The sequence below is a fragment of the Malus sylvestris genome, chromosome 14 (assembly GCF_916048215.2).
Source record: "Malus sylvestris chromosome 14, drMalSylv7.2, whole genome shotgun sequence".
In the NCBI taxonomy this organism is placed as follows: Eukaryota; Viridiplantae; Streptophyta; class Magnoliopsida; order Rosales; family Rosaceae; genus Malus; species Malus sylvestris.
Window position 1 is genome coordinate 18369351 of NC_062273.1, and position 20513 is coordinate 18389863.

Consider the following 20513-nt stretch of genomic DNA (forward strand, 5'->3'; position numbering starts at 1 on the left):
TTCTTAATCAGGTTGGATAGACCTGAAGTCGTTGCTAGAGATGTGATTTAGGTATAAAGTTAGTGTGCATAATATCACATTCATGGACGTAATCATGGTGTGCTTTAGGCAATATCTTTCATGATTAAACGGTTCATAGAAGCGAGCTAAAGAGTCATGGAATCCTCATTCGGGAGGTATTTCCATTTGTAATGCTTTCGGGATAAGTCTTGGAATGAAGATCATGGCGGAGGCTTATTCAGCTCTTCCATGCCATTGTTGGCTTCATTGGTTTCTTAGCTTCTTGATAGTCAAGTGGAGATTCACGTCTTGTACCCACATAAAATGGTTTCAATCAAGAACCGTCCAAATCAGTGAAATCAAACTTGTTATGGAGGGAACACGATTGTGATTGGTGCTATGGAAACAAGATATCCATGAGTATCAAAGTTAGAACATTTGGGTTCTAAGGCATAGTTTACATGAAAAATGTCGGGTTTTCATGGGTGTATTGTTTTATGAAAACTTCGAGTTTCAAAGGCACTAAATTCGAAACTACAAGTTCGAGTTTAGTTATGAACTTCCAGTTCATAAAAAATGTACCTATAAGAACACATAATACAATATACCACTAAGTGTAGTGGATTTTGGTTGCTTCAGGAACTCAAGTGTGAGTGCTTTGGGACTGCGAAAGTGAGTCAACAGTTCAAAGAAAAGAAATAATTTATTGAATTGTTAATTACCAATAAGTAGACTTCAGGCTAATAATTTTGGATTAATTGTCAAATTAATAAATTGTTGGTCACTTTAATTAATTCAATAGATCGTAATGATTTAGGTTTGATCGTAGAAGCAAAATAATAACATTCGGGTTAATATTAGCTTGAATTTTTGGCTTCGGGCCAAGCAATAATAAAATTATAGCTTGATAAACGTTAACCAATAACATCCAAAAAATTATAGGAGTATGGTTATGAAGTGGGAATGCCAAAAACGGGGCATTGAGTTCGAAAAAATCGCAGCCCAACTCGGTGGGCTGGCTGCCGTGTGCAAGGCAAGGCTCTAAGGGCCCGTTTGTTTGCCCTCACTAAGTCTCATTGGACTAGAATAGACTAAAAGTTAGTCCAATCTTGTGTTTGTTATCAGCTTGGGACTAGCTTTAGTGGGACTAAAGTTCACTCACTCCGACTAAAATCTTGCTTAGCCGGTCCTAGCGAGGCCCCCCAAATACCTTGGGACTAGCTAAGACCATCTTCCTTCTCACGCCACGTCTTCGTGCTCGTCTTGCACAACTGTGCCATCTCTGATGATGACTTGTCTTCCTCCACCCATCCCTTGCCGTTTGCAACTCCAATCCCCACCCATGGAAGAACAAGTGAATCAAAGCAGCTAATTTGCAAGAACAAGTGTAATTAGAGCAAAAAAAGTCAATAAAAATTCGAATGGAAGAGAGTAGAGAGATGAGTGGAGCCTACCTCCTTATCGTCTTGTCCCACACGGACTGGATTCATCTTCACTCCTTCCAATCTCAGAATTTTCAAATTTTCACTATTTTTTTTATTTTTTATTATTAATTTTCTATTTCCTGAACTTGATTGGTGTTTTTTTTTTGGGATTTGACCAAAATCGTAAAGGCAAATCAGAGATAGAGTTAAGCAGCGAAGGATCATCTTGTGTGGGAATAAATTGTGCCTCTATCGAATACCTAGTCCCGTCGTTGTCCAATACCAGCACCCACAGGAATCGAGCCTCTGGATCTCAATTCCCTCGTGCAATTCTCACTTTCTTTGGACTATTCGTCCCCTTGATTTTTTTCATCAGCTGCGATTTTCTTCATTTGAGAACTGGAGAAAAATTGAGAAGTTTTGTCTAGTGGGAAGAGAAATGAACAGTAGAGATAGGGGAGAAAGAATTAAAATGAACAAAAGAAAAATATCTAAATTTTAATAATAATTTAGTCCATAGTTTAGTCCGTTACTGCACCAAATGCTTCACTAAGTTCGTTATGCTTAGTCTAGTCCAAGCCAGTCTATCTTAGTCCTTGAAGCTAGTCCAGCCCGAGATAGTCCGGTGCAACAAACGCACCTAAAGGGCTTAGTGGGCCTCGGGGTAGGCTGTCAAGGTAGCCTATGTATGGCTGTAGGTCACGAGCCAGTTCTGGAAATGAGCCCAGTAGCCAAGCTGTTGGTTTTTGGCCATAAATGGTGCGGGGAGCACAAGCCTAACTCAAAGGTTAGCTTGGATGGGTACGCGTGAAGCCCAACCAAAGGTTGGCTTCGTTTTGGGCCATGGCAAAGCAAGCCCAGCCATAAGGGTTGACTTTGGTGATCGCGGGTCGAGGTAGAAAAGCGAGGCTAGCAAGCAGAACTTACTGTAAGCGGGCTAGAGCAAGGACAGAGCCTAGCAAGGCTTGCAGGCCTACTGGTGGACTCTGGGCTTCAGGCCAGTGCGAATTTCAACCTAGGCCAAGGCTTGGTTGTCGTTCTATGGCATTAGAATGATGCCGTTCTGTGGTGGTGTGGCTGTAGGGCAGCTGGTTTAACGGCGCGATGTGGAACCATGGAAAAAAGAAAAAAAATCATAGATTTTGTTTTGTTTTGTTTTTGTTTTTCGAATTTCTAGGGTTAAAACCCCTAATTGCTTCTAAATTAATTTCAATGCTTTGACTCACAAATTTCACATAGCATAATTGCGTATTGCATGAACAAATATATATATTGACAAAATATATGAACACATATGCAATATATATAATTGAAAGGAAAATATAAATATAGGGGGTTCATGCATCATGGGGAATGTTTTCATGCTTTATGGTCATTTCAAATATCTTAATTTATTTTAAAAGAACCTAATTAGCAGAAAACAACTGAGCCTTTGAATTTATAGAAGATCCTTCTTTGAAAGGCCGAATTACATATCCAATGCGTTATATCACGTTCAATAAAGAAAAATTAAATTGAATCAATAGCATGTAGATTAATTTAATAAAATAATAAATTAATCATAAAAAGAATAATTAAAATGTAATACTTCCCTGATTGAAGAACAAACTCTCTTTAGTGCAGCGTCAAAAGCGTGCTAATAACTTGTTGTAGGCCTAATTTACTAGATCATATAAAGGACATTGAGAGGGGGTGCGGCAATAGTAGAGAGAAAGAGAGATGTGTAATTGTGATGTGTGTTCTATTCTACCCATTGTGACTTTATTTATAGGAGTAGGGAAGATTAATTCATTACCGTAATAGGATTACAATTCTAATAGGATAATATCTAACCCTAGAGAATATTCTAAGATATCCCTAGATACACTAGAATTTACACAATCATATTCCTAATCTAATAGGATTGTAACATATGGTTCATTAGTAAAATTTTTATTGACTTTTACTAAATTTCTTTTAGTTAAATATCACACAAAAACTCAGTATCCTGCCTATTATATAGGTAGAAAAAAAAAGGTTGATTTTTGATAGAGGGAGGTAGATTAACGAACTGAACATGTGATATAAGTAGATTATTAAAAAAAAAATAACTAATTTGTGATGGAGTACGAAGCAAAAAAGAAAAAAAAACCCCAAAATATGTGGTAGAGGTAGATAATAATAAACATGTAATACAGGTAGATTAACAAATAATCTGTGATATAGGTATGAGACATAAAAAAAACTAAAATCTATAGTAGAGATAGATACAAAAAACAAAAAAAAAAAACTTGCATTATCTCTACTATTTAATAAAATCTACTTTGTCAACTAGACTTTAATCATTGTGACCCTACCATAAAACTAAAGAAAAGTAACCAAAATGAAAGTTACGGGCAATATAGTAAGTTACACATACACAATTATGCTGTTTTTTTTTTCTCTCTCTCATAACCAGCAGGCATACCAGTTGTCCACATTTTCCCTCCACTTTCCTCTCTCATCCACATTTTTCTCCCAAATAAAATTGATTTTCCTTGACAAAATAGTTACCCAGAAACAGTCGATGATTTGAACAACCTCTTCAACGATAAAAAATGGTGTAAAGATCGTCACCAAAAAAACTTTAGCCACCAAAACCATTTATATTTTCTCTCTTTTTGTAAATTTTATTTTCACTAAGTGGAACATTGGGATACAAAGAAGGGAGGTGGAGCACCACACAAATACTTACACGTTCAGCCTATGTTAATTAGGATGCTAGTTGTCCCAATTTGATTGGACAACAATTAAAAAAATTAAACAAAAAAGATGAGGACGGTTTGGTTTGGGGACGGAAATGTCATATATATTCTCATAACCACGAAAATTTACTATACCTATAACCGTAAATCAACCATCGGGAATTATCTATAACCATAGCCACTGGATAACAGATTTCCTATTCATTAATGGTTATCTATCTTCGTCAATGCAAAAAAACATATTTGTTTAATTGACGCATTATAATTTAGTATAAAAATCAAAGGATTCAATTTAGTATAAAATATATTTTATAATTTAGTATAAAATATATTAATTTCATGATTAAATATTTGATGTATAAAATGATTCAGGGAACGATTCTTGTGGAGTATAAAAATGAAGGGATTGAATTTAAAACATTGATGATGTGGGTTGATACTTGATATCTCCCATCAGCACCATTGAATTCTCATTGATGTTGATTCAAAACTTTTCAACTTTCCCACAAAACGCAACTCACATAATGCAACTTTTGTATTCTTAAGGTAATGAGTTCGATGAATAATGAATATATATATATATATATATATATATATATATATATATTATATTATTCAGGTACGTATATAGATTGGAGAACCCTATAAACATATCCAAAACCATAACCGAATAATGTTCACAGTTTTTCACCACATCCAAAATACACCTGAAGTTTCATACCCAAATTCGTTCTATTCGGACGGTTATTCACGGTTATCGGGTTTAATAGTTAGAATTACCATCCTTAGGTAAGAGTGATCATGTGGGATGGGAATGGAAAAGAGAGAAACTCATTTTCACTCCTCTTGTTCCTCTCATCTTCTTCGTTGGAATTTGGAACCAAGAACACAGATGCTCTAAATTTCTCCTTTCTCAAGTTTGAAAAAATAAAAATAAAAAATTGAAATGCCCTGACCGCTTAGGCCACCCAGTTGCCTGCCTATGGTGCCCAAGCCCCCATGCCCGTTTAATCTCTTTCCCGATTTTCCTCCCTATTATAGATTAATTCCGGCGACTAGCAACCACCTAATGCCTAGGTGCCACCTAGGCTGCGTTTTAGAATACTTGCATGAAATTACAATCATTGTACTTGTATTAATAAGTGGACTATTCTTAATAAGACTCACAAAATAACCTATATCTAGTTTGCTCTTTGTTAATTAGGCCTTAAAAATGTGTGGTAGTTGGGTCATCTTCAACTAAGACATGGATTGGATTCGATTTAAAAGAAATTTAAATGGCATCCAGCTCGTATTGTCCGATGAAAAATAAATGTTCACTGCCCCTAGTTTTCTTCCACAATATAAAGCAATTTCGGTATCCCTCCCTCGATATATGAGGTAACACAATATCTTCTCATCAGTGGCATCAGAAACCATTTGGGCACGTGCTAATTGCTTTAGAGAACTGTGGCCGATCATTCAAGAAACTCAGGATCCAATAGGGATATGGCATAGGCTGTGGAGATATAAAGCAAACAAAAAGCTAAGATTACTAAAGAAGGTGGGATAGGAGGAATGTCAAACAGGATTTAAATATATATCTGCATTGACCCCTAGCCTTAATGAATCAGATCAAAGATAAGGTTCTGATGCCTATAAGGTCCTTATGCTGCTTTCATTTATTTTATTTTTTTGTTAAAGATAAGCCTAATTGCATTGTCAAGGTTCGTAAGGGACAAATCTCTCTCTCTCTCTCTGTCTCTGTCTCTGTCTCTGTCTCTGTCTCTGTCTCTCTCTCTCTCTCTCTCTCTCTCTCTCTCTCTCTCTCTCTCTCTCTCTCTCTCTTTTGTTTATGATCACAAAAAATTCAAGTTGTTAGGAAAGTGATTTCCGACACTTCTTTTCTCTGCATTTATATTTATCTTTTTTGATATCTAGATTGAATACATTAAAAGAGAATTAAGGGTCCACAATACAGCAAAGTTCACATAAAGAAAGAAAAAAAAATGTGTAGAAACCATTTTCTTAGTACAAATTGCTTTATTTAACTAGGACCCTTTGAATAAAGCCTCTTTTTTTTTTTTGGTCAAACGATAAATTTGTTAGATATTAGATTTGTTAAAATATCTCCCATCAACCGTATTTATGAGAAAAGAAGAGTTTAAATATCCTAACCCCACTCCAACTAACACAAGACCTTTTGTGATAAAACCTCACATCTGACGAATTGTGCATGTGATAATTACTAAGTTGGGGATATATAATATCGGTGTTGTTGGAAGTGGGCCCGTTTCTCTGATAATTCAACAAGATTACGGAACCGATGGGGTTCAAACTCACGTCGTAGTGCAAGGACAACATTCTTCTCTATCACATTGTGGTAAAGAGTCACTTGCTTGAATAAAGTCTCGTTTGTTGTGGGAAATCCACCTTGGATTGGTTCATTGCATTAGTTATATGTTATATATTTAATTAAGAAGAGATCATGAAGATCGTAGGACGCGGGAGGATCTGATTTTTCCACCAAAGGTCAAGTGCCAAGATATGCATACCCCACTACTGATATAGACTAATCACTATAATGCTCAATTTTCACCACATACCCTTTGTGTTTTTTTTTTTTTTTTGGAGTAATTAGGTTTTCATCCTTATTTTTACTACTCTATTGATTAAAACCTTATTACTTTTCAATTTTTGATCAAGGTCCTTTGTATTAATAATATCATTAATTATTTCAATAATAAAATATTTTTTATTTCTAAATATATTCATTTAATATTAAAAATGTTACAATTAGTATATTTATATTTATGGCTAAATTTTTTATCATATATTTTTATTTTTAGTTTGTACCCATTTTTAATTTGCAACCCTTTTTTAATTTGTACCAATTTTCCTTTCAATTTTAATTTGTACCCATATATTAATTTCTTTTTGTGCCCATATTTTTGAAAGTTTTATTTGTATTGTACCCATATTTTTTTATTTATTTGTACCCATTTTTATTTTTGCTAAATGTACCCATTTTGAAGAATGTACCCATGTTTTGATACAATAATTTTTTGGTTATTTTTTATGAATGTACCCATGTTTACACACACACACACAATAGTATATTTATATTTTAATATTTGTAATCCCACAAATTATGTTTTTTATTTAAAATCTCATTACTATAAACAACTATAAATTTTAATTTTTAATTTAAAAAATATAGTAACGTACATAGAAATAAATTATCAATTAATTTTAGGGACTTGGATCAAAAATTGAAAACCAACAAAGTTTCAGTCAAAGATTATTCATAACTAGGGACCGCATCCAAAGTCTCCCTTTTTTTTTTGTGTGGTGTGGCTTGAAGATCTATAAAAGGGCTTCTAAGCCATCCTCTCTTCAACAAATAAGGCAAAGGCAACAAGTAAGGGAGTTGGAGTTCAATTGAATCTTATTACAAGCAGTGACTACTCACTCTCTCTCAAGGGCTTCTCAGCTTAAGGCAACAATGTTATACCAAGGTCGTTAGTTTTGAGGGGATATATGGTATATTTTAGCATTTCAGGCTTGTGAAGGTTTTTGCCTTAATTTGTAGCAGGCTTTGAATTTCATCGACGGACAAAAAGACCCCAAGGCATTTTTGTTGCTCACTCTCCCTCAAGGGCTTCGACGAATGCCATACATGGCAAATCTCGAGGGCTTGAGGGTCAGTAAACAAAAAGTGTCTTGCTTATTATATGGCAATGGCATTTGATGGCGGTTATCAATGGTCATGCATCCCAGATGTTTTTGAAATTTGCTTTTGGAAGGGTTAGTGATGCGTACTATTATCATTTCTTACTCGGGTAATTTTTGAGAAAATATCATATAATATGCATGCATGCTCACACAGATATGCACGCACATGCATCATACATATATATACGGAAACAATTTGGCCTCACTTTGGGAAAATGTCAACTTTGACTAGTACAATGAACTAAACGAACTAAGTATCATATGAGTGGGCAAGTAACTCACCGCTAATTAATGATGAGTTTGGTTTCCATGTCTATTTCGTATGCTAGATACATGTTCGATGTTCCAAACCCCCCCCCCCCCCCCCCCTTTCTCTCTCGTAATCTGCAACTGTAATGATTTGCCCGATGAGAAGTATACGTATTTAGACACTTATTCTTCATCCATGCCATTGCTCAAGTTATGCTGATCACGTTTTTTTATTTATTATTTTTAAATTTTTTTTTTAAGACCAGTGTTAATAAATTACTTAATACTCTTATTGGTCTTAAAAATAAGAAATTGAATTCGAAAAGGATACGAAACGTGCTTATCTGAAAATATCCATCAATACACCACATGCATATATGTCATGTAAACATGATTTCACATTGCTTGTAGGAGTATTGTTAGGGAGATCAAATTTTTTAAACCAAATTTCGTAACCAAATGAAGTGGTTGTTAATGATTGAATTATTACTATTGGCGACATATCATTTGCTTTGTAAATTTGATTTAAAAATTTGGTCTACCTAGCATTACCTTATAACTTATAGTATTCAAATTCTAGACCCCAATCAGTAAACATATATAAGATTCAGTATTACACATGTACTAAATTATGTGAATTTGTAATACTATGATGGCGTACTTTGTGTATACAGTACTTGCTCCTTTCAAGACTTGAGTCAAAGGGAGTAGAGAGGCGGGTTTGTGCCCTTCCGTTTTACATACAGGTTTCCTGCTGAATTTGCAATTTGGCTCTTCATGAATTAATTAATCATACACTACCAGAAAATAGGGCTTGCTGAACAAAATCTTACCCAGCAGAGAAGATTTTGTCGGGTAAAGGCTCTTTACCAGACGGATTTTTCAGTTGATAGGGCAAAGGATTTATGGAAACCTTGTACGAGACGGAACAAGTTTGTTGGGCAAGGTTACATTCGTCGAACAAGATCTTGGCACCAAGAAAAACAAAATGGCACGTAATACCTAAAGGTTTGCACAACGAAAAACTGGTTCGTTGACTAGGTCAACTTTAACTGACGAACTGTTTCATCGGCTCACTATTTCTCTCCGTCGTGAAAGGCTTAATTATGGTTTAGGGCGACCAACCTTTCCCAACGAACTTCCACCAAACTGGCCCTATTATTTGCTTCAATTATGGAGAACTAGGGAGTAGTATTGGTGGTAAAAATTAGAGAAAAAGTGCGAGAAAAGGAAGGAGCTTGGTAGCCAATTGTGGGCGTTCGCAGCGTGCATAAGATTTACAATGGTAATATTAGAACTAGTAGTTGGAAGAGATATAAACATGTTTGCATATACTTCGAGATGTCATACGCCAAAAATCAACAAAAATAAACATTCAGAGATTAAATAACAGAATAAAATCATTCAACGGTTAGAAAAGAAAAATCATGATTTAATGGTCGTTTTAACTTTGATTTTGTTGATTTTTTACAAATACAATCCTCAAACCCTAGAAAAATACGATGAACAAACCTGATTATCAATTTAAAATATTTCATATTTAATATATGTTGTTAATATTGTTTTTTAATTAGAAAATATTAGCCCGACGCACAAAAGTTTATTATTTTTTAAATTTGGTTATTGGAGTTGCCCTGTCGACTTTTTCGTTGGATCAAGGTCATTACATTATTTAATTCTTTGATGGCCAACAGATATCTTTGTCAGGCAAGATGATTCCGTCGGATCAATTTGGTCAGCACACACGTTCGCCTAAAGAATATATTTGGCGGTTTAACTCTGTTTTGCGCGACAGAATTGTGTTTTCATTATTTAAGATTTCGTGCGATGGGTTTTGCCTGACTAATCTATCCCAACGAACCTCCATTGTCTAAAAGCTACGGCAACAAAATTATTACTTGTATGAAATCTTTTCATTACATGACAAAGTGCCTTTTCTTCCTAGCTAATGGCATCCTTAATGCAAGTGAACCGCGTATATTTGGTATTCTATCAATTTCATTGCTCAACTAGCAACTTTCACGTTTCAAGAGTGGGAAAATATGTTTTTTCTTTGAGCATTTGATTATTATTTTTTCCCAAAAGGAGTTAGAGATGGTATATATGTGAAATGAAATTAGTACTTTAGTAAGGAGGATAAACATACACATGTAAAATGAAGGTGACTAGTGGAAAAGTTGCTGAATGATGCTCGAATAATATTGTCACATAGTATAAGATAAATAAAAGACATGCAAAATTTAGAGCTTAATATTAATAATCAGTTCGCTTTATCCAAAAAAAAAAATGTTAATAACCACGTACTATAATATTATAATATAAATCTATTGCTTACCCCACGTTGAATTTTAATACCATACAATAATTTATCGGCCTAATAAGCTAGTATCGTATACGATATTGCAGCATGTGGATATGTGATGAGTCAAGGGTCAGTACTCTGATTGAATTGAAGTATGAATTGGTACATGCACTGATGCACATGAATATGTCAGGGTCTCTCAAAACTTTGTTGAAAAATGGAAGTCGTACCACCATATCTGCCATGCTCGCTTTATAACCTTAACTAGATAAAGTAGCAGCTGCTGCTGCTGGTGGTGGGAGTCCAGGGCCAACATTTCCTGTTCCTGCTCAAATTATAGGAGGAAGGAATCTCTCTTCTTTCCTCTCTTTTTGGTATTTATTTCTTCTTCTTTTTTATTTATTTATGTGGTGACTCGTTTGAGTGGCTGTTAAAATACACTCGCGGGACTGTTTCAATAAACTAATAAGCACAATATATACTAGTATATAGTCTCATATACAATTGCTTAATTGGCCTCTTATTAAACCAAACAAAACCCATGTGAGTGGAGACTAAAATGAGTTTAATCATCACTTAAATCGTTATATCTGACGGATAGTATAATGAGTAGTAGGTTATGAGAGGATGAATTAGGGAAGATGCCGCTGAACCCTTATGATATTACTAGTAAAACGAGTTTGATCATACCAGTATTGAGAATTACATATATGGATATGATTAGAATCGAATTTTTTTCTATTTTCTTTCATTTCATTTTCTAAGGAATGGTTTAAGTGGTTAACATGCACCCGAAATTCAATTCAATTCTATACTCTCCCAATATTAAAGATAAAATGAAATAGAAATTCTTATTTATATATATGAAGAGAAAAACTCTTGCATGTAAACTTATCTCTCACACCGGATATTAAGCCAGAAACCAACGAAAACGAGATCGATATATTCCAAAACGAGAAATAATACATGACAGACAACCAATAACTATATTATACCTCCTTTAGTGTAATAGTTAACTCAGTAATGAGAATGGTTTTATAGGTGAGAACTCACTGGATCCCAAACAGAGAGAGAGAGAGTTATCGCAACTCCAAAAGCACTTCAACTAAATAGGTGATATTATATTGCTAGCATCCGTAAACTGATCGAGTTCTCAAACAAATCTTCCTAGATTTTTCCCAGAAACATTATTGTTAATTATTATCTTTAGGTTGACCCAAAATCACACCCCAATCAACCTGCAGCCACAGAAGCTCCCATACGAACCCATTTCCCGTTCACACTTTCTAAGCCTCTTCTGTCTGCTACATTAAGCAAGCTCTTGATTTTTCTCCACCAGTCTCACTTCTTTCGCAGATCTAAGCACACTGGCCTGAAAAAAACAAAACAGGAAAAGGAAAAAGATTATTAAACTCAACCCACAACAGAGAAATACTAACACTAATCAATAATTAATGGTGCATTATTAATTATCTAAATTAATCAGACCTGGTCCTCAGTAATTTCCACAGAAAACCCATCAACAATGACGAGAGACAATGTCTTCTTGTAGCTTCCTGGCTGAAGGGTTCTTGCCAACAACTGGTCATGCTTCCGGCTTAGGTACAAATCTAGCTCATTTGCTCCTCCTTTTGTTCTATATATATTATAGATAATTAGCATAATTTATTTGTATGAAGCAAAGTATAAAATGTGGTAAAATTATATATTAAATAAGTAGAAGTTAGTAAGAGTATAATAATATTTTTTTTTTTTGTTTTTTTTATTTTTTGTTTTTTTTTTTTATTTTCTTGTTTTTTTTTTTCTATAGTACTAACCGATCAGCTCGAAGGCGTTCGTACTGAGGATCATAGTTCATGAAAACAAAATATAACTCACTTTTTGTACCTTCCATTTGCTGCTATTCTACCTTTCTGGTGAGTTTGTTCTTCTGCTAGGGTTATATATTGACTCGTATACAATACAATATGGCCTTCAGCTAGTTCTGAATGATATGGTTATTTATAGTTTGAAGTCATCACAAGAAGCCATTTTCTTTTTCATTTGGGATGCCCAAGTGTACTTCTAGGATAAAATTATTAAATACTTATTGTGCTAATTCATGCTCCATGAAATGAAATTATATGATATACTTATATTTTATGAGTGAATTCTAAACTGTTATGACATTTAAATTTCACTATTTTTACTAGAAAATATTAATTAATTAGTTTTTTTTTAATACAACGATATATTTATACTCAATGTGTTGAACTCGTCATCTGCGAAATTCGAACTAAAGACCTCTTACTTACAAATGAAGATAAATACTACTAGGTCATAGTACTAAGTTGTTTTACTTATTTAGTCAATTATGTTAGGGGTATAATAATGCACATAATCACACCTGTTGAGTGTCACATTCCGGCCTGGGCCCCTACCACATCTCGGACTTGACTCCACCGTAGCACGATATTATCAGCTTTGGGCCCCGATCACTCCCTCAAGGTTTTGTTTATGGGAACTCACACGAGAACTTCTCAGTGGGTCACCCATCATGGGATTGACCTCGTGCGAACTCACTTAACTTCGGAGTTCCGATGGAACCCGAAGCCAGTGAGCTCTCAAAATGCCTCGTGCTAGGTAGAGATGGGAATATACATATAAGGCTTAGAGGATCCACTCCCCTGGACGATGTGGGATGTTACATTGAGAGTATGCATCTCATATCGAAAAAATAAGGGATATTGCATGTGTAAATATGCTTATTCTTAGTTGTGACTACTTTTCATATTATCAGCTAGTTTTATAGTAAAATATCAATTTCTTCCAATATTTTTTTTCAATTATTTCATAAGTTTTACACGATTCTCATAATGAAAGTGATACGAAAAATGGTTGGCATACATTTTGGAAAATAATGGGGAAGAGATTGATATCTAAAATATCTATTAATTGGAAGACTACATGCCTTACCAAGTAAAGGGAATACTTCCATGGTTACATCAAAGGAAGTTCCATCATTCACACTTGGAAATTTCTCACCTAGTGTTTGAAAAACCATTTTGAAATGTCGGCCACACGCTTGCGGTATAAAAGTCAACACCTCTTTTTTATTATTGAACTAGTTTTTTTACAGAACATTTGCAATCTATTTTATAGGAATCCTTTAAGAAGAGGAATCCTTAATTTTCAAAAAAAAATAGGGACGTTTTTTTAATTATTGAATTTGATTTTAATGAAATTGTGTGGTTGAGATTGTGTGATTTGTGATTCAATATCAATCACACAATTTCATTAAAGTCAATCCAATTGTCAAGAAGGTGTTCCTATTTAAAAAAAAAAAGAGAATTCCTCTTATTAAAGGGCTTGCTATTTTATATATTTATATATAGTCGTAGACTCTTAGGGCCCGTTTGTTTGACATGATTAAGAAGGACTGGACTTGATTGGACTGGATTGGACTAGACTATAGTCCTTTGTTTGGTGTGCACCAGGATTAGCTTTAATGAGCTTAGCAGGGATTCGCTCGGATTAAACACCTCCTTAGCCGTTCTTAACGAGGATCCCCAATTTTGGGTGGACTCATAAGCCAGAGAAAACACGAGAGATTTTCTGCATCTTCCTTCATCGCCCTCATCGTCCTCATCTCAGCGTCTTCCTTCATCATCGTCCTTGCCATGCTCCCTCATCGTCGTCCACCTCACCCCCATCGCTGCGTCTTCGCTCATCTGCATCTGCTCACCCTCATCTGCCTCGAGTTGTCTGGTAAGCTTCGAATCTTCGATTTATTTTGTCGATTTGTGTGGATTACTTTGTGATATTAACTGGGCTTTATTTGATTTTGTTGTTTTGGGTTTGAGAAATTTTCAATCATAGACCTCTACACTTGAAAAAAATTAAGGTTTTGATATTTAGGTGAAATTGAGATTAGAATTTGGGGTTTTCATAAGATGAGATGGAACTTGGGAATTTAGGATGTCAAAGTTGTGAAACTTGGAAGTCCTACCCACATGCTGTTTTCGATTTTTAAAATTTAGGGTTTCAACAATGGGAGTACTCTATGTGTGTGTGTGTGTGTGTGTGTATTCTGCACACTTGAAAGGATTGTGTGTGTGTGTGTGTATGTGTGTGTTTGTGTACTTTGTGTGTGTGTGTGTAATTTGTGTGTGTGTGTGTGTGTTATTTATGTGTGTGTGTGCGTGTGTGTGTGTTTGTGTGTGTGTTTGTGTACTCTCTGTGTGTGTGTATTCTGCACATTTGAAAGGATAGTGTGTGTGTATTCTGCATATATAATGTCCTTATTTTTTTCCCTTTTTTTTTTGTTTGGATAGATATGGAGCGAAGGAAGCTTTTATTGGTCTTATTGTTACAGATGTCTCATTTAAAGACAATTTGCATTTGTACGATTCTTGTGTTGCTGATGCTAAGGGCTAAACAGAGACATGTTGAACGACGCACTTTGACTAACCGTTCACTTGTTAGACGAGAGATTAGTTTGTGTTATCTGAATGGTATAATAGGGAATATTGATATTGAATGTGTCAACGAATTGAGAATGGATAGAAGGACTTTTGGCATATTATGTGAATTACTTTGTCAAGATGGGAGGGTAAAAACGAATGGTTTGGTGTCTGTAGAGGAGCAGGTGTGTATGACTTTACAAATACTAGCACATCATACTAAGAATCGTAGTGTTGGCGGTAGATTTTATAAATCGGGAGAGACTATGAGTAGGTATTTCAATAGCATATTGCAAGGAATTTTGCGATTACAAGGTATCCTACTAAAAGTCCCTCAGCTTGTGCCTATTGATTCTACAAATCCTAGGTGGCGATGTTTTAAGGTATGATGATAATTTTTTTTTTTTCATTTTCCCTAAGCTTTAACTCTTCATTCCCTTTGTATAAATTAACAAAAACTTATTTTTTTTTTAGAATTGCTTGGGAGCATTAGATGGAACACACATTGATGTGTATGTACCTGAAATTGACAAACCAAGATACCGAACAAGAAAGGGTCGAGTCGCAACTAATGTGTTAGGTGTGTGTTCAGGAGATATACAGTTCATATATGTGTTTCCGGGGTGGGAGGGTTCGGCATCAGACTCTAGAGTGCTACATGATGCAATTACTAGGCCTAATGGTTTTAAGGTACCAGCGAGTAAGACTATTAGTTAGTTTCAACTTTGTAAGTTAGGTCTAGTTTTGTTTGTCAACTACAAAACGCTAATAATGTTTGTTTTTTTTATTAGGTTATTATTGCCTAGTAGATGGTGGTTATACAAATGGTGAAGGATTCCTTGCACCCTATAGAGGAATACCTTATCATTTATCTGAATGGGAGGGACGAACACCTTCTAATAAGGAAGAATATTTTAACATGAATCATTCTAAGGCAAGGAATGTAATTGAACGCTGTTTTGGCTTGCGAAAAGGAAGGTGGTCGATACTAAGGAGTCCATCTTTCTATTTGATAAGGACACAAGGTCGAATAATTACCGCTTGTTGCCTACTACACAATCTTATTAGGCAAGAGATGTCTGTAGATCTAATGGAGAATTTGCCAATAATAGAAAATGGACAAAGTACAGAAGAAGGTGAATATGTTGGTAGTGTTGAAACATATGACTAGTGGACTGCAAAGAGGAATGCCATGGCTCAGGAAATGTATAATGAGTGGAGAGCAATTAGGAACCAGCAACCGAACTAGTTATATGTGTTAATGATAACGATTTATTTTAGTATTCATTTTTATCATGCATTTGTTGGATATTAGCAAAATGATTAGATTGCTCATCAGTGAATGTTAAAACTTTTTTATTGATTGGATGGTATGCAAATTAATTGGATATTATGCAAATTGATTGGATATTATGCAAATTGATTATTTGTATTGTATTTTAGTAAATTCAAATATTTTTTGTTTAGGTATGGATAACGACAATATTTTGAATGCTACTCAAGAGCCAAAAGGAAGAAGGCGTAAATGGGAAGCATTTGAGGAAGAAACATTACTATCTGTTCTTGAGGATTTTGTTGCTCGGAAGCAACGGTGTGACACCGGTGCTTTCAAACAAGGTACTTTGATTGAAATAGCGAAATCTGTCAATGTTTTATGTCCTCATTCCAATATAAAGGCAACTCCACATATTGAGTCAAAGTTGAAGAAATGGAAAAAAACATATAGTTTGGTTGTTGACATGTTAAACACAAGTGGATTTGCATGGAATGATGTCAAAAAGTGCGTTGAAGTTGACAGTGATGACGCATGGCAAACTTATGTGTAGGTTCATATCCTATTTTATTTATACATTAGTTATATTCTTGCTGCTATATGTGTTACGCATGCTAAATTTTAGTTTTGCTATGTTGATATAATCTTAGAAAAATAAAGAAGCCAATGGATGGAAAAGCAAACCTTTTCTACTGTATGATAGATTTGCATATATATTTGGAAAAGATCGGGCTACGGGTAATGTAGCCGAAACCCTTGCTGAAATGGTGGAGGAACAAAGTCATGATCAAGTTGGTGCAAGTGATATTGGAGGTGAAAATTTGTTTCTTCAATGAACCAACAAAGCCAACAAAGCACCTCATCTGAAAATAGCCAAAGAAAGAGGAAAAGAGTTGTGGGAAGTTCAAGTGATGGAACCGAGGCAATTATCAGTGGACTAAAAGATTTTTATGTTGAAAGTGGGAAGAGGATGCAAATGGTAACTGAAGCTTTAGTTCAAGGTACTGTAGATCATAGTGACATAGCTAACGAACTTGAAGCAATGTGTCTTTCTCCTATGGATCAAATTGATGCATTGTCTCTTATTTTGGAAAAACCACAAAATGTGGGAGTGTTCAGGGCAATCAAATTGGAACTCAAGAAAGTGTTCGTCCAAAGGCTTTTAAGCGACAAAGCAAGCGGATGAGTATATTATGTGGTGCCTTTTGACATGGATGTATTTTATCAATCGTACAATCTTATGTTATGGCGTATAACTTAGCTTTGCACTATAAAGTATTTTGGCTAATGTTAACTAGGATTTTGTAAATTATAGAGATCTACTTTGGAATGCTATATTATAGTTCACTGGCATTTTGTAAAATATCCTGGATGAAATTTTAGTGAATGATGTTTTAAGAGTCAATCAATGGCAAAGATTGACTTGTCACAAGTATCTTCTTATGTACTTGTATTTGTTGAAGTTGCATGTATTGGACATTATTCTTTTTCTTCTTTTGGGTGATAAAGTTTAAACCAAGCTACATTTGCAAATTAAACTCAACTATTTATAAATAGTATGTCCCAACTATAGTATGTCCTAATTCTATTAGCAGGTAATAGAAACAAAACAATTGTCCTCTTTTTTTAAGATTCATAATATACATGACAAAAATATGCTCCAATTAACCCATATCATGAGATTTGTAGCATTACTCTATTACACAATGGCAAAAATTTGTAGTCCTAATCTAAGCAAACACAAATCTGGTGAACAATACTACTTTTATTATCCTGCTTCTTAGTCTGACACTGCAACAAACGCTTCATTAAGTTAGTCTAGCTTAGTCTAGTCTAAGCCAGTCCAGCTTAGTACTTACAGCTAGTCCAGTCCGAGACAATCTGGCGCAACAAACGGACCCTTAGTTGCAATTAGTACTAAAGACTAGCACGAAGCTCAGAGGCAGTACCTGTTCATTTTTTAAAAGAAGAATTTATAAATCGATTATTAAAGAGAATAAAGAGAAAATCAAGAAACCAACTTTGTCTACCATTGACTTGGAATATGTCATCTTTTGTTATTGATATAACTAGCCAATATAGCACTGACTTGAAAGTCAAATATCCGCATAGTAAATGCACAACCAATTATGAAGGGCACCCCCGTCCAAATGGTCGGTCATGTATAAGGATGTGCAACAGTTATGGCAGACGGTAACTACATTTATTTATTCATAATTGTTTAATCTCTTATCTGCATAACCATTTATCTGTTGGATAATTGCATAAACGATTATACTCATACTCATAACCATTTATAAATGGTTAACTATACTCATAATTGCGTATCTGTTTGACCGTAACAGCATATACCCGTTTACCCATTTTTTTATCCATTTACCATTTTTTTTTACCCATCTACATGTTTTTTTTAACAACTTGAAAATTAAAAAAATGTCATAATTGTTGTGGCCTATATTTAATAGAGAGGTGCGGCAAAGGGAAAAAGAGAGAGTATAGAATAGGCTTGAGGAATTGTGTGTTAATTCCCCAGTCCTTGTGCCTTTATTTATAGTAATAAGGAGGAGAGAAACTTGCTCTCCAAGTAATACAAAGTATATTAGGCAAGATCTTCTAGATCCCAAAGGATTCCTACTTTATGTCTACTTAGGATTTACACAATCACATATTGATAAGAACATATATCACAACACTCCCCCTTGAGTGTGCAAATACTCAAGTAAATGGCGCATTAGATCTTCAGGCAAATGTAGAAGTAGTTGATGAAGTCGTCTCATCTAGTCGGTACAATTAGCGAATCTACTCTCAAAACTAGTGGAAGAATGCATAGGTGGGAGAAAAAATTCATAGGCTAAGGAGAAAAGTGAGAAGTTGCATTAAGTCAAACTATAGGTCTTTTGGACGCAAGTAGAAGAGCTCACAAGGGTATGATCAGCCCATGATGGGTGCCTCGTTAAAAACTAGTTAGGTAGCAAAAACCCAGTGGGAAAAATGATCCTAATCGTAGGGAAAAAGAGTACATTAAGGTCAATGAATATACTTTTGGATACTCCCCCTGAGTTTGACAAAACTTCCAAATGAAACTACAAGCATCGCAAATGAGAAAGTTACGCATACCAATTCCTTGGACAAGCTTCTGGAAGGGTAGACTTCTGCAGTGACGTCATGTAACAGTCAGCAAGGTTGTAAGGGATCAGACTGATTGACTTCAATCTTCTGATGCTGATGCTGATGTAGACACAATATGCTTGGTGTTAACTTGTTGGATGTTTGTTGAGACTCAACGATGGATGAAAATCACAAGGATTTTGAATATGTTCAATAAGAGTTCTCGACCATATCTCTCACATGATGAGACATAGTGAGTCTTGGAACGATTCAAAGGTTTCGCAATAAAAGGTTTATCTGGTTGACCTCCAAAATATTGAGGTGCTCTTTACTGGTAAAGACATAACCATGCGGGAACGTACCTTGTGCGGTCAAATAGACGATCTGATTCAGCGAATCCCACAAGGTAGCATCATTCTGAAGATCAAGGGGGTGTGATCTATTATGAGATGCATAGGGATAGATAAGCCCAAATTTGTAATAATGAAAAAACATCTTTAACACCGTGTTTGGTGGTGGCGTGTAGGCACAGTGTTGCTTTATGTCAAAAGATTATCAACACATAAGATATCTGATCTAGTGCATTTGAGCTAAGTACAACAAATGAACATGGTACTTAGATATGGCTGTCTCACGTTCCAATATGGAACCTTATACTCCATACCCTCCGTAAAGGTCTCATTTGCATCTAGCATATAGACGATCAGGGTATACTCAGATGTAACACCTTATGGGTCTAGTTCGAGTGGTGGACCAGAATACCATTAGAACTAGCTCGAAACTTCAGGTCAAGGTAATGTTGAGTTCTGCCAAGATCATTCATCTTAAAGTCTGACATGCGAGTTCATTTTCTCAACTCTACCAATTTCAGATTTTGTACACGCAAGGGCATATATCTTTAACTGATCAAATATTCACTTAGACAGGCATACCACATCCGCCTGGATAATTCTGCATTAGAAAAGTGAAGGCCTTTTGAGAACTGAAAAGATGTTCTTGCAGTCTAGAACTATTTGAATACATGTAAGTCCTTTGGAAACTCCATGTAGCTTCGTATCAGGATCCCAAAGATACTACAACCAAGTTTATAATACTGCAATCAATCACATGGCGTCTGAGATAAACCTTGCGCCACAAGGCGTCATATTGCACTATTTCATTCATCTCATTCGTCATCAATTGATTCTTCTAGTTGACCAATCAGTTCTACGTCGACACTAATCAACGGAACACGGTTCGTTATCGTCTCTTTTCATTTACGTCGGTAGTTACCATATA

At 35.1% G+C, this 20513-nt stretch overlaps 2 protein-coding genes across 5 annotated transcripts; one reads left to right on the forward strand and one right to left on the reverse strand.

The window, feature by feature from the left end:
• Positions 1–11322: 11322 nt before the first annotated feature.
• LOC126598594 (subtilisin-like protease SBT2.5) lies at positions 11323–12433 on the reverse strand. The gene is made up of 3 exons (XM_050264968.1): positions 12230–12433; positions 11901–12048; positions 11323–11784 (listed from the first exon to the last, which is right to left on the reverse strand). The coding sequence occupies exons 1-3, from the start codon at positions 12304–12306 to the stop codon at positions 11722–11724; spliced, it is 288 nt and encodes a 95-aa protein (XP_050120925.1). The 5' UTR covers positions 12307–12433; the 3' UTR covers positions 11323–11721.
• Positions 12434–12572: 139 nt separating this feature from the next.
• LOC126598589 (uncharacterized) lies at positions 12573–17617 on the forward strand. Of its 4 annotated transcripts, XM_050264960.1 has the most exons (4): positions 12573–14159; positions 14726–15237; positions 15329–15544; positions 15646–16315. In XM_050264960.1, the coding sequence occupies exons 1-4, from the start codon at positions 14072–14074 to the stop codon at positions 15658–15660; spliced, it is 831 nt and encodes a 276-aa protein (XP_050120917.1). In that variant the 5' UTR covers positions 12573–14071; the 3' UTR covers positions 15661–16315. The 4 variants fall into 4 exon arrangements, 3 of the variants coding, with proteins under 3 accessions (XP_050120917.1, XP_050120918.1, XP_050120916.1); XR_007614890.1 differs by lacking the exons at positions 14726–15237; positions 15329–15544; positions 15646–16315 and adding exons at positions 16322–16471; positions 16778–17617; XM_050264961.1 differs by lacking the exons at positions 14726–15237; positions 15329–15544; positions 15646–16315 and adding exons at positions 16322–16676; positions 16778–17589.
• The last annotated feature ends 2896 nt before the right edge of the window (positions 17618–20513 follow it).